A 15,411-nucleotide genomic window follows, 5' to 3' on the forward strand; every position below is an offset into this window, starting at 1 on the left:
TTGAGACAGAAAGAGAAACATTTCATAATGATCAAATCATTAGTTCAGCAGGAAATGTGACAGTTGTAAATGAATACATCCCTAACAAGTTAGCCCCCAAGAATAGTACAAGCAGTAAAACCTGACAGAATTGAAGGGAAAAACAGTTACAACATTAGAGATTTTCGATGATGGACAGAACAATATTTTGTGCTAACACATTAGAGAAGTTAGATGAAGGGAACAAATTCTTGGAAACATAAATTACCAAACCTACTTCAAGAATAAGCAGGGGGCTGGCGCTGTGGCACAGCAGGTTAACACCCTGGCCTGAAGCGCTGGCATCCCATATGGGCGCCGGTTCTAGTCCTGGCTGCTCCTCTTCCGATCTAGCTCTCTGCTATGGCCTGGGAAAGCAGTGAAGATGGTTCAAGTCCTTGGGCCCCTGCACCCACGTGGGAGACCCGGAGGAAGCTCCTGGCTCCTGGCTTTGGATTGGCGCAGCTACGGCCATTGCAGCCAATTGGGAAGTGAACCAGCAGATGGAAGACCTCTCTCTCTGTCTCTACCTTTCTCTGTAACTCTGTCTTTCAAATAAATAAAATAAATCTTTGAAAAAAAAAAAAAACAAAACAAGTAGTCTAAACAGATTCATAATAAGTGAGGAAATTTCTGGGGGCCGGCGTTGTGGTACAGCAGATTAAAGCCCTGGCCTGATGTGCCAGCATCCCATATGGGTGCCGGTTCAAGACCCAACTGCTCCTCTTATGATCCAGCTCTCTGCTATGGCCTGGGATAGCAGTGGCGGATGGCCCAAGTGCTTGGACCCTTGCACCCACGAGGGAGATCCAGAGGAGGCTCCTGGCTCCTGGCATCAGATCGGCACAGCTCTGGTCATTGCGGCCATCTGAGGGGTGAAGCAGCGGTTAGAAGACCTCTTTCTCTGTCTCTACCTCTCTCTGTAACTCTGTCTTTCAGATAAATAAAATAAATCTTTTAAAAAAAATAAGTGAGGAAATTTCTTCAGTATTAAGAATCTTCCCACAAAGAAGCTCAGGCTCAGGTGGTTTCTCTGGCAAATTCTTTTTTTTTTTAAGATTTATTTATTTATTAATTATTTGAAATACAGAGTTACAGAGAGAGAGAAGGAGAGAGAGAGAGACAGAGATCTTCCATCTGTTGGTTCACTTCCCACATGGCTGCAACAACTAGGGCTGGGCCAGGCCAAAGTCAGGAGCCAGGAGCTTCCTGCAGGTCTTCCACATGGGTGCAGGGGCCCAAGCATTTGGATCATCTTCCGCTGTTTTCCCAGCCACATTATTAGGGAGCTGGATTGGAAGTGGATCAGCCGAGACTTGAACAGGCTCCCATGTGGGATGCTGGTGCTGCAGGCCATGGCTTACCCTGGAGTGCCACAGTGTTGGTACTTCTCTGGCAAATTCCATCAAGTACTTAAGATTTTAAAAAATTAAAAAAACTTTCAAAAATTTATTTGAGAGGCAAAGGGGACAGAAATGGACAGAAACACAGAGAGAGCTCTCATCTGTTGGTTACTTCCCAAATGTCTACAATGGTTGGAGCCGTGCTGGGTCCAAAGCCAGAAACCAGGAATTAAATGCAGGTATCCCAGAAGGGTGGGCTTGATTACCTGGAGTATTACCAGGCTTCCCAGTGTCTACATTAGAAGGAAGCTGAAGTCGGCCACCGCAGCTAGGTAGCCAACCCAGGTGCTCCAGTGTGGCATGCAGTGTCTTAATGCCTAGGCTCCATGCTTGCTCCCTAAACACTTGTTACTGGTAGTAATATACACTCGTAATTCGGCTCCTTGCTTAGTTATTTTTATGTTGTAAACTACCTTGTCTGTATGTATGTATGCATAGTGGAAATAGTGATGTGTGCTGCTGTTTTTGCTTAGTATATCAGCATTTCTCCATAGGCTTCTTTTTAATACCGTCTTCCTAGTTATCATAAGAATAGTCTTCCTAGTGATTATGTAATAACTGTAAAATGTTACATTGTGGAGTTTGTATCAAACCATATTTTTAGTTCCTTTTGTGGTTATTTCAGATAACGTGGCGAGATTATTTGTCTTCTGAATTATTTCTGAGGAATAACTTTTTGTTTGCTGTTACCTAAAACCCATCATATTTAACAATTAGATGCCGTAGTTTTATGTAACTTTATTCCACATACATGTGCAAACACATAATTTTATATAAATTAATTCTTATGGCATGTATTGTTTTGATGTGGCTATGGTCATTGAATTTTGGGGGATGCTGGTTGGGTCAACTACTATCTGGCTAAAGCTATACCCCTTACCATAGGAAAATGTTAGCCTTACAAATATTTCTCCTCATTATCTTTTACAATCACATATTGATGTTCATGTATGTATATATATTTAAAATTTATTTATTTGAAAGGTTGAGCAGTTGAGAGGGAGGGAGAAACAGAGAGAAGACCCCTTCCATCCACTGGTTCACTCCCCACATGCCTATAACAGCCAGAACTGGGGCAGGCCAAAGCCAGGAGCCAGGAGCTGCACCCAGGTCTCCCATGGGAGGCAGTGACTCAAGCACTTGGGCTATCTTCCACTGCTTTCCCAGGCATGTTAGCAGGAAGCTGGGTCAGAAGCAGAGTGGCTGGGATCAGAATCAGAGCACCAACATGGGAGGCCGGCAAGTGGCTGCTCAGCTTGCGCATGCTCGTCCCAATACGTTTATTTTTCTTTTATTGTTTACATATTCACACATACACTCCACCTACACACACAGCCCACTGTTCTTCCCCAGTTGGTTGTGGAAATCTATTTACCCCTCTTCTTTGGGAAAAAAAAACTTTTGTTTTTATTCGAAAGGCAGAGAGACAGAGATCTTCCATCTGCTGGTTTACTCTCCAAATGCCTGCAGCAGCCGGGTGCCCAGCATTTGACCTGGGTCTCCCATGCAGGTGGTAGTGACTGAAGTGCTTAAGCTGTAATCTCCCACCTCCCAGGGTGTAGTTAGCCGGGTACTGGATCAGAAGTAGAATGGCCAGAACTCCAAGCAGGCCCTCCAGCGTCCCAAACAGTGACTTAACCATTGTACTGAACATCACCTCACATTCTTTTTGTGGATGAATTTCTTGAACTGAAATTGTGGAATTTGTGGATGAAAATGTATCTGTAGTTTTTATGTTTTTCTCATGTCTCCCAATATTTTTTTCTCTAAAATTCAGATTAGCATTGTTCACTAGAATTATTATGTGAGCCACATTTTAAATTATAAGTTTTTTAGTAGTCACATTAGGGAAGTAAAAAAAAAAAAAACCACTAATTTTAGTAACATATGTAATCCAGTGCACCTAAAGTAGTATTCTTTCAACATGTAATCAGTATGGAAAATCACCAATGAGATATTTTATGTATTTTATACTTTTTTTTTTTTTTTGGCCACAAAAGTGAAATGTGTGATGGTTTTGCTCCCAGAAACACTTCAGAAGTGATTTTGAAAATTAGCTTTTTTTGGCTTATGACTAGTCTCATATATATTTTTTAAATTAAATTTATTTATTGGAGAGAGAATGAGAGAATGTGTGCCCATTTGTTGGTTCATTCCCCAAATGTCCACAATGACCAGGACTGGGCCTGGCTGAGGGTGGGAGTGTGGAACTAGATCCAGGTCTCCCATAAGGGTGATGGAACCCAGCTACTTGTGACATTTGGTCATATATTTTATAGTCTCAACACTGAATTTATGTTGATTCAATTCTTCAGAACATGGATAGCCTACTCTGTGCCACGAAAGTTCTTTGGACACATAGTAAATTCTTTTTATTTTCTTCATGAATAATACATTTACTGTCACCAGTTTCATATACTGAGTAGTTTGGGTAAGTGTCATACCTTCCTTGTATGAGTAACAATAGGTAACATTTATCAGGATTTTCCTATCTCAAGCACAAGGACCATTCTTTACGTGCATTGTTTTATCCACTCCTTTCACTGGTACTATGAAGCCCATTATAATCTAATTTTTCAGGTATGACTGTGGCTCAGAGAGTTAATTTCCCTAGTCACATAGTTCATAAACCACAAAGCTAGGACCAGGTTCCCAGACTTTTAGCTTTGCTGTCTGTGCACTGAAGCACAAGGGTGGCCCTGCATGGGAGGAGCTGGGATGCCATCGTGTCACTCCCTGGGCTGATGGTGGCTTTCCTCTCTCCTGAAGCATGGCCACGAGGAAGCCTCGTCGATGTGGACGCTGTCTCAGAGGCGAGAAAGCGAAGAAGCTGTGGTAAGCGGAGCGTGTCCTTGTACACGTGGCAGTTCTGTCCGGACATGCACTTTGTCTCCTTGCCTTCGTGTTGCCATGTTATTGGTGTAACTGTTATTCCTTCAGACAACAGGGCGTTAATAGAAAGGATGCATAAGATTTGCACATGAAATTTCTATTTTCTCTTGTTTGGAAGTCTGGTCCTGTTGAAGGCGGTCTCGGTCGTGGGGCAGAGGTCGCCGGACTGCTGCGTGCAGCCTCAGTGTTCTTTGTGGAAGGCTGAGGGAGAGGTTTGGCAAAGATGTTTGCAGGGAAGAGGATTAGGTCGGGCAGTTTAAACCCCTGCAGCTCAGCGCCAACCCCACATTAAAAAAAATATATTTTATTAGAGAAAGTATGTGGGGGGTGGGGAGAGAAAGATTCTCGAGGTGGCCTCTTGACGACTACTGCTCCGTGTTCTGCGAGCCTCCTGGTCCTTGGTTTGGTGTCCGACAGTAATTTGGGGAGATTTCCAGTCATTGTGTCAGACTTCTCTCTTGTTCCTCTGACACTCCCGTTACACACGTTACCCCTCTTGTCGGAATCGCACAGTTTGGGTCCGTTTTGTTCTCTTTGAGGCTTTGTTCATTCACCTGCGTTTCCATTCTGAAGGTTTCGGCCGAGACACCCTCACGCTCAGAGGTTTTTCTTCCTCAGCTGTCCCTGAGCTGGTTCTTCCCGGCCTGCTCCTGAGCCGTCAGAGGCACTCCTCGTTTGTGCCGCAGTGTCTTTGATCCCTGACTTTGAGGTTATTTCCTGTAGTTTCTCTTCTATCGATCTGTTATTGTGTGCTGTCCATACATCCCTGGTCTGGTGTTGCAGTATCTTTGCCATGTCGGGAACTCATGCTGGCCTGTCTCTTCAAGCTGGGCGTTGTCCCTTTCAGCGTGCCCTGTAGCGTTTTCTCGGTAGCGGGCTATGTCGTCGTGGGCAACAGGAGGAGGATGGGGAGGAGTGGGGGAGGGGAAGCACTGTCGACCTGCCTGCGTCTCCTAGTAGTTTGTTTCTTTGTCCCCTTTGGGTGGGCCAGGATGGTGAGCGTGAACTGGATGTGGCTGTTTCCCGTCCTAGTTTGCTTAGGCTCTGATGAGACCTCAGCAAGGTAGGCTCTGGCGAAGTCGGTTCTCCAAGGGCAGACCTTGAGAAGCACAGAAAGCTCTGGCCTATTCCAAAGTGGTCCCCCCCCTCCCCCCCGAAGCACAAGGGGGCTTCCCTCCTGCGGTCACGTATAAAGTTCACAAGCATGTGCCGTGCATCCGGGATTGGTGCCCCGGCATTTTCAGCTCTCAGTCTTGCCTGCCCTGGGCCACACCTGCTGAGGTTTTCCTGCACTGACACTGGCTCCAGCAGCAGGGACTCCCTGCACTTTGCCTGCTGTCTCTCCACTCTTGGGGGCAGCAGTTTGCCGTGCGCCTGCTCCTCTCTTACAGATCCTAGTCAAGTCTTGTGTATTTCCTCATTTTATTTCCTAAGCTGTTTGCCCATGAAGCTAGAAACGGAAAGTCTCAGGAGAGCACGCTGGGGGCCGGCGCTGCGGTGTAGTGGGAAAAGCCACTGCCTGCAGTGCCAGCATCCCATATGGACACATGTTTGAGTCCCAGGTGCCCTACTTCTGATCTAGCTCTCTGCTATGGCCTGGGAAAGCAGTAGAAGATGGCCTAAGTCCTTGGGCCCCTGCACCCACATGGGAGACCTGGAGGAAGCTCCTGGCTCCTGGCTTCAGATCTGTGCAGCTTCAGCCTCTGTGGCCATCTGGGGAGCGAACCAGTGGATGGAAGACCTCTCTCTCTCTGCCTCTGCCTCTATGTAACTCTGCCTTTCAAATAAATAAATAAATCTTAAAAAAAAAAAAAAAAACCTGTAGGTCCGTTTTTCCTGCAAAGTATTTGCTCACAGTAAAACTTCACCTCCTACCCTCCCATAGTGAGGTGTCCTTGACCATCCTCGTAGACACGTAGGCGTACAGGAACTTGCTTATGCTGGAAGGTCAGAATTGAACATCCAGACGTGAGTGACACCGCAGCTTCTTGGTGGTATAATCGATTGATGGCGTTGCCTGCTGCCCATCAGTTTGGTGCAGAGATGAGCATTCCCCTCCTAGATGATAGATGGTGCAGCCGAGCACTGCGCCAGCCTCCTTCCTGAGGCCCAAGTCTGCGCGTGCTCACTATGCTCAGGCCGCCCTGACGTTCCCTCTTCCCACCGCCCCCTCTGAGTGTGCTCTCGCTCTCATGTCCATGTGTTGGTTGATGACACTGGTATAGTCCAGGTTCTAAATCTGGAAACCCGGGAGAGCAGGGTCATTTTTCCTTCTTCCCCGTAAGCCCAGGTCACCCTCATTACAGATTGTTGTGGCGGCCACTCCACTCCTGTTGTGGTTTCTAGTCCTTCCCTCTGTGTTCCGTGTCCGTCTTTCTTCAGGAACCAGAATGATCCCATGGTGGGGTTCTTGCCTCCTGCGGGTGGACATGCGGGTTCTGTGAGCGGTCTGTGGCGTGTTCTGATGCTCTGCTGGAGGGCTGGGGTGTTCAGGTCCACGTGCGGGTTCTGTGAGCGGTCTGTGGCGTGTTCTGATGGCCTGCAGGAGGGCTGGGGTGTTCAGGTCCACGTGCGGGTTCTGTGACCTGTCTGTGGCGTGTTCTGATGGTCTGCTGGAGGTTTGTGGTATTCAGCTCCTTGTGTGGGTTCTGAACGGTCTGTGGTGTGTTCTGATGGCCTGCAGGAGGGCTGGGGTGTTCAGATCCACGTGCGGGTTCTGTGAGTGGTCTGTGGCGTGTTCTGATGGTGTGCAGGAGGGCTGGGGTGTTCAGGTCCACGTGCGGGTTCTGTGAGCGGTCTGTGGCATGTTCTGATGGTGTGCAGGAGGGGTGGGTTCTGTGAGCGGTCTGTGGCATGTTCTGATGGTGTGCAGGAGGGCTGGGGTGTTCAGGTCCACGTGCGGGTTCTGTGAGCGGTCTGTGGCATGTTCTGATGGTGTGCAGGAGGGCTGGGGTGTTCAGGTCCACGTGCGGGTTCTGTGACCGGTCTGTGGCGTGTTCTGATGGTCTGCAGGAGGGGTGGGTTCTGTGAGCGGTCTGTGGCGTGTTCTGATGGTCTGCTGGAGGGCTGGGGTGTTCAGGTCCACGTGCGGGTTCTGTGACCTGTCTGGCTTGTTCTGATGGTCTGCAGGAGGGGTGGGTTCTGTGAGCGGTCTGTGGCATGTTCTGATGGCCTGCAGGAGGGGTGGGGTGTTCAGGTCCACGTGCGGGTTCTATGATCAGTCTGGCGTGTTCTGATGGCCTGCAGGAGGGCTGGGGTGTTCAGGTCCACGTGCGGGTTCTATGATCAGTCTGGCGTGTTCTGATGGCCTGCAGGAGGGCTGGGGTGTTCAGGTCCACGTGCGGGTTCTATGATCAGTCTGGCGTGTTCTGATGGCCTGCAGGAGGGCTGGGGTGTTCAGGTCCACGTGCGGGTTCTGTGAACGGTCTGTGGCGTGTTCTGATGGTCTGCAGGAGGGCTGGGGTGTTCAGGTCCACGTGCGGGTTCTGTGAACGGTCTGTGGCGGGTTCTGATGGCCTGCAGGAGGGCTGGGGTGTTCAGGTCCACGTGCGGGTTCTGTGAACGGTCTGTGGCGGGTTCTGATGGCCTGCAGGAGGGCTGGGGTGTTCAGGTCCACGTGCGGGTTCTGTGAACGGTCTGTGGCGGGTTCTGATGGCCTGCAGGAGGGCTGGGGTGTTCAGGTCCCTTTCCTAGAAGGGTGCTTGTGAACCCCCCGTGAGTCCAGGGACACAGGAGGGGTAGCAGATGCTGACCTGAGGGTGACAGTTGTGACAGGAGAGACGTGGGAGCCGACTGTCAGGTTGGTAAGGGCAGGGCGGAGCCTGGAGGGTTCCTGGGATTTGGGTAGTTGTATGTTATCAGTACGTAGGAAGTAGAAGAGCAGATGTAAATAAAGGGAGGGGCAACTTTGAGGGAAAGCCTGAATTCTCCAGATATTTGCTGCATTTCTGCCATCCTCTTAGCCTGGAAACCTGCACCCACATTCCTGCTCCATTTCCCTGACAAACTCTCACTTAGCCCTTAAGGTGCAGACCAAGACCGTGTGCAGCTTCCCACCCCTCCAGGGCCTGGCCCAGCATCGCGCCTCCATTTTATCCCCTGGCGGAGTGGAAGGTGATTAGCCCGGTGCTCTCTCACCCGAGTGTCTGGCAGGATCTGAGCAGCCTGTCCATGGGAAGGAAGGGGCCGTGGTGCTGTGAGACTTCTCAGTCAGCGTTGCCATCATTTGGGATATCTGACGGTTCAGGCAGGACTGGGCTGACTCTGGTTCTTGAGCTTGCTTTTCTGTGTATGTGCTCCTAACACTGCAGATAAAACCACCAGTAGGGAATGCATTCATGGGTAAGAAATGGATTGCTGGACACTTAGGGTGTATTTATATAACACATTATTTTTGATCCTCAAAATTATAGTTTTCTTAAAAGGCTGTTTATTAACCATTTTCTTATTTTGGTCATATCTGTAAATTAACAAAGGTATTTCTTACAAGAATTCAGTTAGGCTTTGTTGGTTTTATAAATACTTACATTTAAAAATTTTCAAAGTCAAGTGAATCTCAGAAAACATATAGTTTCCCAGCCTATTTACAAATTTCAAGTTTATGATTGATTTTTTTTCATGCTTTATTTTTACCTCTAGGAAATTGAAAAAGAAGACATTGATTTAGAAAATACTGAAGCTGATGAGTATACACCCAGTTTTGAAGGTGACTTTGAAGTATGTATAAAAGTTTTTCTGCTTAAACATAATTCATTCTTAAAAGTCAGCATATGTGAAGTACTATAGCTTTTTCCTCTCTTATTATTATTTTTAATATCCAGTATCTGACTAGATTTGCTTTAGGTCTGGCTGTAACTTTTGAAAAGTTGACTGTACTTATGTCAGTGCTTACTAATATGATATAAACAAATGACTTTAAAATTTAGTCCATTTTTATGTGCACAACATTCAAACGTGTGTGTGTAACTGTATGCAAATAAACACTTTTCAGATTCTTGGCACAATGGTTGTATATTGTGCAGTTCATTTTTAGAGAAACAAGTGCAGTTTTTACAGCTATATAATTCAATGATATTAAAATCAGTGAACTATAAAAGTCTGTCTTAGCTATAATAAGGACTCTATTTCAAATTACAAATTGTAATGTTTTCTTCATTACAAGTGCTACTTAAAGTGTTCCAAAAATGTTGTTATTGTAGGACTATGAAGATGACTTTGAGGTTTGTGATGGAGATGATGATAGTAATAATGAGACCGAATCAAAAGAAGACATCGAAGAACTTCCTCTGGCCCGCAAAAAGGAAATCCAAGAAATTCACAAAGCCATTAATGCAGAAAATGAAAGGATTGGCGAGTTGTCCTTGCAACGGTCTCAGAAGCAAGGGCGAGTGGATTGTACCCAGGAGTCCAGGGCAGGTGCGTGATGGTGTCCATGGCCATGTGAGTCTGTGTAGAACCTGTGGTCGAGTGGATTGTACCCGGGAGTCCAGGGCAGGTGCGTGATGGTGTCCATGGCCATGTGAGTCTGTGTAGAACCTGTGGTCGAGTGGATTGTACCCGGGAGTCCAGGGCAGGTGCGTGATGGTGTCCATGGCCATGTGAGTCTGTGTAGAACCTGTGGTTGAGTGGATTGTACCCGGGAGTCCAGGGCAGGTGCGTGATGGTGTCCATGGCCATGTGAGTCTGTGTAGAACCTGTGGTCGAGTGGATTGTACCCGGGAGTCCAGGGCAGGTGCGTGATGGTGTCCATGGCCATGTGAATCTGTGTAGAACCTGTGGTCGAGTGGGTTGTACCCGGGAGTCCAGGGCAGGTGCGTGATGGTGTCCATGGCCATGTGAGTCTGTGTAGAACCTGTGGTCGAGTGGGTTGTACCCGGGAGTCCAGGGCAGGTGCGTGATGGTGTCCATGGCCATGTGAGTCTGTGTAGAACCTGTGGTCGAGTGGATTGTACCCGGGAGTCCAGGGCAGGTGCGTGATGGTGTCCATGGCCATGTGAATCTGTGTAGAACCTGTGGTCGAGTGGATTGTACCCGGGAGTCCAGGGCAGGTGCGTGATGGTGTCCATGGCCATGTGAGTCTGTGTAGAACCTGTGGTCGAGTGGATTGTACCCGGGAGTCCAGGGCAGGTGCGTGATGGTGTCCATGGCCATGTGAATCTGTGTAGAACCTGTGGTCGAGTGGATTGTACCCGGGAGTCCAGGGCAGGTGCGTGATGGTGTCCATGGCCATGTGAGTCTGTGTAGAACCTGTGGTCGAGTGGATTGTACCCGGGAGTCCAGGGCAGGTGCGTGATGGTGTCCATGGCCATGTGAATCTGTGTAGAACCTGTGGTCGAGTGGATTGTACCCAGGAGTCCAGGGCAGGTGCGTGATGGTGTCCATGGCCATGTGAATCTGTGTAGAACCTGTGGTCGAGTGGATTGTACCCGGGAGTCCAGGGCAGGTGCGTGATGGTGTCCATGGCCATGTGAATCTGTGTAGAACCTGTGGTCGAGTGGATTGTACCCGGGAGTCCAGGGCAGGTGCGTGATGGTGTCCATGGCCATGTGAATCTGTGTAGAACCTGTGGTCAAGTGGATTGTACCCGGGAGTCCAGGGCGGGTGCGTGATGGTGTCCATGGCCATGTGAATCTGTGTAGAACCTGTGGTCGAGTGGATTGTACCCGGGAGTCCAGGGCGGGTGCGTGATGGTGTCCATGGCCATGTGAATCTGTGTAGAACCTGTGGTCGAGTGGATTGTACCCGGGAGTCCAGGGCAGGTGCATGATGGTGTCCATGGCCATGTGAATCTGTGTAGAACCCGTGACAGACAGGATCCCTGTAGTCAGGCGGGCAGATAAGTAGCATTTTGTCCACTGGGGTGATGCTGTGCCCTTTTGATCTGTGAGATGCTTAAGAGCCTTGAATCATGTGGGTGTTAGGGACTGTCTAATGGGAGAAGTTTCTGTCTGGCACCCAAGGCCTGAGGGTGGCTGTGAGCATGTGTCAGGTGCCCGTCAGTCTGTGAGTGTAAGCTCTTGTTTTCCTGGTTGTCCTGAGTTGTCACTAAGGGAACAGTCACAGTTATCAGCAGGAGACTCAGAGATGCCAGCCAGTGAGAGTCATTGTGAGCAGGCCGCAGACGGAGGGGTCAACATGGCCGTGAAGGCTCAGCAGCGCGGCTCTGGCAACGCTGGTCACGAAGAACATTTCTCACTGAGCCTTTTGTCCCCCCAAAGGTTTTGGTTGGGAGATTGGAAATACGTTTCAACCCCCAGATCTTGGCATCTGGGTATGGTAAGTTACTTGTGCGAATAGAACAGGAAACAGTCAAATGATCCATAACAACATTTTAATCAGTGACATATTGAATGTACGACGGTGGCACCGTAGTTCTGTCACTTAGTGATACAGTGTTGAGGTTGTAGTTGTCACAGTTTGTGTCAGTGCACTCTGTGATGTGTGCCCGAAGATGAAATCGTCTGAAGAGGCAGTTCTTAGAATACGTCTTCATCACTGAGTGACGATGGCTGTGACTGTTTTAGAGTGACTGAAGGAAAAACAGCCAAGAAAAACCTAGCACTGAAAGTAAAATAGAATAACAGTGTAGGGGTACACCACTTTTATTCATCTAGTAAAATCATGATGAAAACAATGAATTACAATTAGTAATTATTAGTGGAAAGTAACTAACTGCAGGAGGAGCATCAACAGGGAGATCAGTATTCTAATTTTGTATCTGCTACAGAGGTAGTGAAACCCCACTGGCAAGTGCGGAATTTAGCGTATTCTGTAAACTTACAGCTGACAACCTTCTTTGAAGCCAGGGGTGCCCGTCCTGGCAACGTTGATGATCTGCCTTCATTTTGTCTGTGTTGACTGGCGAAGTTTCAAGGCCTGGCTGCCTGACTTCGCTGTGGAGGAGCAGTGAGCACAGAGGAGTTCTGTAGCAGGATTTCACGACCGCGTTCAGGTCTTGCCAGAGCTCAGAAGTTGCTGCGAGGGCGGCGTCTTGGTGCACAGGTTCAGCTGCCACCTGCGACTCCAGCATCGCACACTCGAGGGCTGGTGTGCGTCCCGGCTGCCTCACTTCCCATCCAGCTCCCTGCAGATGCACCAGGGAAGGCAGCAGCAGATGGCCAAAGTGCACAGGCCCCCGGCACCGTGTGGGAGACCTGGATGGAGCTCCTGGCTCCTGGTTTTGGCCTGGCCCAGCTCAAGCCATTGCAGCCATTTGGGGAGTGGACCAGTGGATGGAAGATGTCTCTCTTCCTTCTGTAACTCTGCTTTTCAAATACTTATATACATATATTAAATCTTTTTAAAAAGTTTCTTACTTTAAAAAATTTTTTTAAAGTGTCTGAGATGTAAGCAAGATGTTTTTAAAGTTCTCAATTTTCTTAGCAGATCTGTTTAATTCATCAAAGTAATGCTGAAGAGGTTATGATCATATGAGTGACTTTAATACTGTGTTCCTGCACTGGATTGTATTTCATAATTTTGTCCTTTTAATGTCTGCAATTCTAAACACTTTGGCAAATTTTAGTAATATCTAGGTTGCTAGTTCTGCTTCAGTTTCCTTTTCATCATCTTCCTTTTCTTCTTGAGATGACTCAGCAAATTTTTTTTTTTAAGGTTTATTTATTTATTTGAAAGGCGGAGGTACAGAGAGAGAGAGAGATTGAGGGAGATCTTCATCCACGGATTCACTCCCCAGATGGCTGCAGTGGCTGGGCTGGACCAGGTGAAAGCCAGGAGCCCCTAACTCCATCCAGGTCTCCACTGGGGTGCAGGGGCCCAAGCACTCGAGCCATCTTCTGCCGCCTTCCCAGGTGCATTAGCAGGGAACTGGATGGGAAGTGCAGAAGTTGAGATTCCCGCTGGCACTCATACGGGTGCTGGGGATACAGGTGGCACCTTAACCTATGGTACTGCAACACCAGACCCAGCAGATTCTTTAACTTCCTCATTGGCTAACACTTCCTGATGGCCTTCAATATGCTGTCCACTTCTCTGTCACCCCTGTTGACAGACTGTTTCCACCAGCTTGTCTTGCTGCACACATGGTTTTCCTGACTTCTCTGTCAGTCCCCAGCTGCCTTTAAAACTTCATTGTGCTCTTTAAGTCCTTCCAGTAGGAATTTAGTTTCTGATTTTAATTTATCCATTGAAGCTTTGATGAATGGCATTGCATCAGCCGTAGTGAATATTCCAGCCTTGTTTTGTGTTTAAATTGAAATCTGCATCAGTTGCTGATCCAATATGATGAAATACCAAGTATGTGTGTGTGTCCATGACAAATCAAACAGTGTCCCGCTCCTGGAGCTGCTACAGTGGGGTACAAACGCAACCTTGACGTTTTTATTCTCATAGCAGATAGTTTCAGGATGGCCAGGTGCAGAGACTTTTATTAAGAAGACTTTAAATCCTAACCCTTCTAAGCGGTTACTTGCTTCTAGGATAAAGTATTGACGAAACCATTCCATCAACAAGATGGCTGTCATCCATGATTTGTGATTATGTTGCCAGAACACAGTGAAATAATCATGTTGTTGTTTCTGAGAGTGGTGTGTCCTTCACTCAGTACCCTGTGCCTGGCTTTATCATATGCCCTGTGGGGCTACCACATGTTTTATGCTCTCATGCCTCTTTCGCAGTTTTGTGAATTTGTTTTGCACTTTGGTGGGTTCTATTTTGCATCTTCTTCCAGTGCAGTTAAAGACCAGCTTTGGATGGCATTCTCCTTACCCAGCTCGTTCAGTCTGTTAGACGTGTGGCAGTGGCTTCTTCACCGAGATAGCCTCTCAGGAACTGTTGTGTTTTTTAGTCCACCCCATTCCTGGGTCTGTTGTAACCATCCCTCACCTGCAGTCAGTGGCTTGTAGTCACTTCTTTCTGGGGATCCCTCACTGACGTCTTCACGTAGGCTCAGTTCTTTTTTTTTTTTTTTTGACAGGCAGAGTTAGTGGGAGAGAGAGACAGAGAGAAAGGTCTTCCTTCCGTTGGTTCACCCCCCAGATGGCCACTATGGTCGGCACGCTGCGCTGATCCAAAGCCAGGAGCCAGGTGCTTCCTCCTGGTCTCCTATGCGGGTGCAGGGCCCAAGCACTTGGGCCATCCTCCACTGCACTCCTGGGCCATAGCAGAGAGCTGGCCTGGAAGAGGGGCAACCGGGATAGAATCCGGTGCCCCAACCGGGACTAGAACCTGGGGTGCCGGTGCTGAAGGCGGAGGATTAGCCTAGTGAGCCGTGGCGCTGGCCTGCTCAGTTCTTTCTGCTGTGTGTTGCTGACCATGCAAATACATTTTTTGTTCATGTTGCCTACACACAAATTTAATGCCTTCTCCGTATTAACTAAGCTCTTACCATGTACTGTGGATATAATTTTTGCAGTTTGAGGAGTCACAGCAAAACCAGCACAGTTTTTTTTTCTTCACAATTTCATGGGTAGGCTTGTTCCTACTGTAGATCTGAGCAACCTCAGAATATGATTTTTTTCCCCTTATAAGGAATGTTCACCTTTTCACTTACAGGAAGTACTTTATCACTTCTCTTTGGCCTATCTGAATTGCCAGCACCTCTATTCTTGCACTTTGGGGCTTTACTAAGGAAAATAAAGTTTCCTTGAACACAAGCACTGTGATGCCAGGATGGTTGATCTGATAAAATGGCTGCCAAGTCTTTAATGGGTGGCAGGTGGGGTATACAGAGTGGGTACACTGGACAAAGAGATGAGTCACATAGTGGGAAGGGTAGGACAGGATGGCACAAGATTTCATCACACAACTCTGAGCAGCCTAAAATTTAAAACTAATGAATTGTTTATTTCTCAAATTTCCATCTAATAATGAAAGATTTCAGCTGACCATGGGTACTGAAACTATGTAAAACAAAACTATAGGTAAGGGAGGTCTACTCTCTATATAATCTTTTATATTTTGGGGATAGTGGAGGAACCTATGACTGAGTTGTATCTGTCTTAAGTATTTTTAAAGGGGCTCGCCCCTCTGCCTGCAGTGCTGGGATCCCGTATGGGTACCAGTTCTAGTATCGGCTGCTCCTCTTCTGATCCAGCTCTCTGCTATGGCCTGGGAAAGCAGTAGAAGATGGCCCAAGTGC

The 15,411-nt window shown here is 47.8% G+C and overlaps 1 protein-coding gene across 1 annotated transcript in view; it reads left to right on the top strand.

The window, feature by feature from the left end:
- DYNC2I1 (dynein 2 intermediate chain 1) overlaps nucleotides 1-15,411 on the top strand; it is a 75,535-nt gene that overhangs the window by 19,742 nt on the left and 40,382 nt on the right. The window contains exons 8-10 of the mRNA XM_062192937.1: nucleotides 4,191-4,256; nucleotides 8,952-9,029; nucleotides 9,512-9,728. Coding sequence (XP_062048921.1) covers nucleotides 4,191-4,256; nucleotides 8,952-9,029; nucleotides 9,512-9,728 — 361 coding nt within the window. The remainder of the gene's footprint in view (nucleotides 1-4,190; nucleotides 4,257-8,951; nucleotides 9,030-9,511; nucleotides 9,729-15,411) is intronic.

The sequence above is a fragment of the Lepus europaeus genome, chromosome 5, assembly GCF_033115175.1.
Source record: "Lepus europaeus isolate LE1 chromosome 5, mLepTim1.pri, whole genome shotgun sequence".
Classification (NCBI taxonomy): Eukaryota; Metazoa; Chordata; class Mammalia; order Lagomorpha; family Leporidae; genus Lepus; species Lepus europaeus.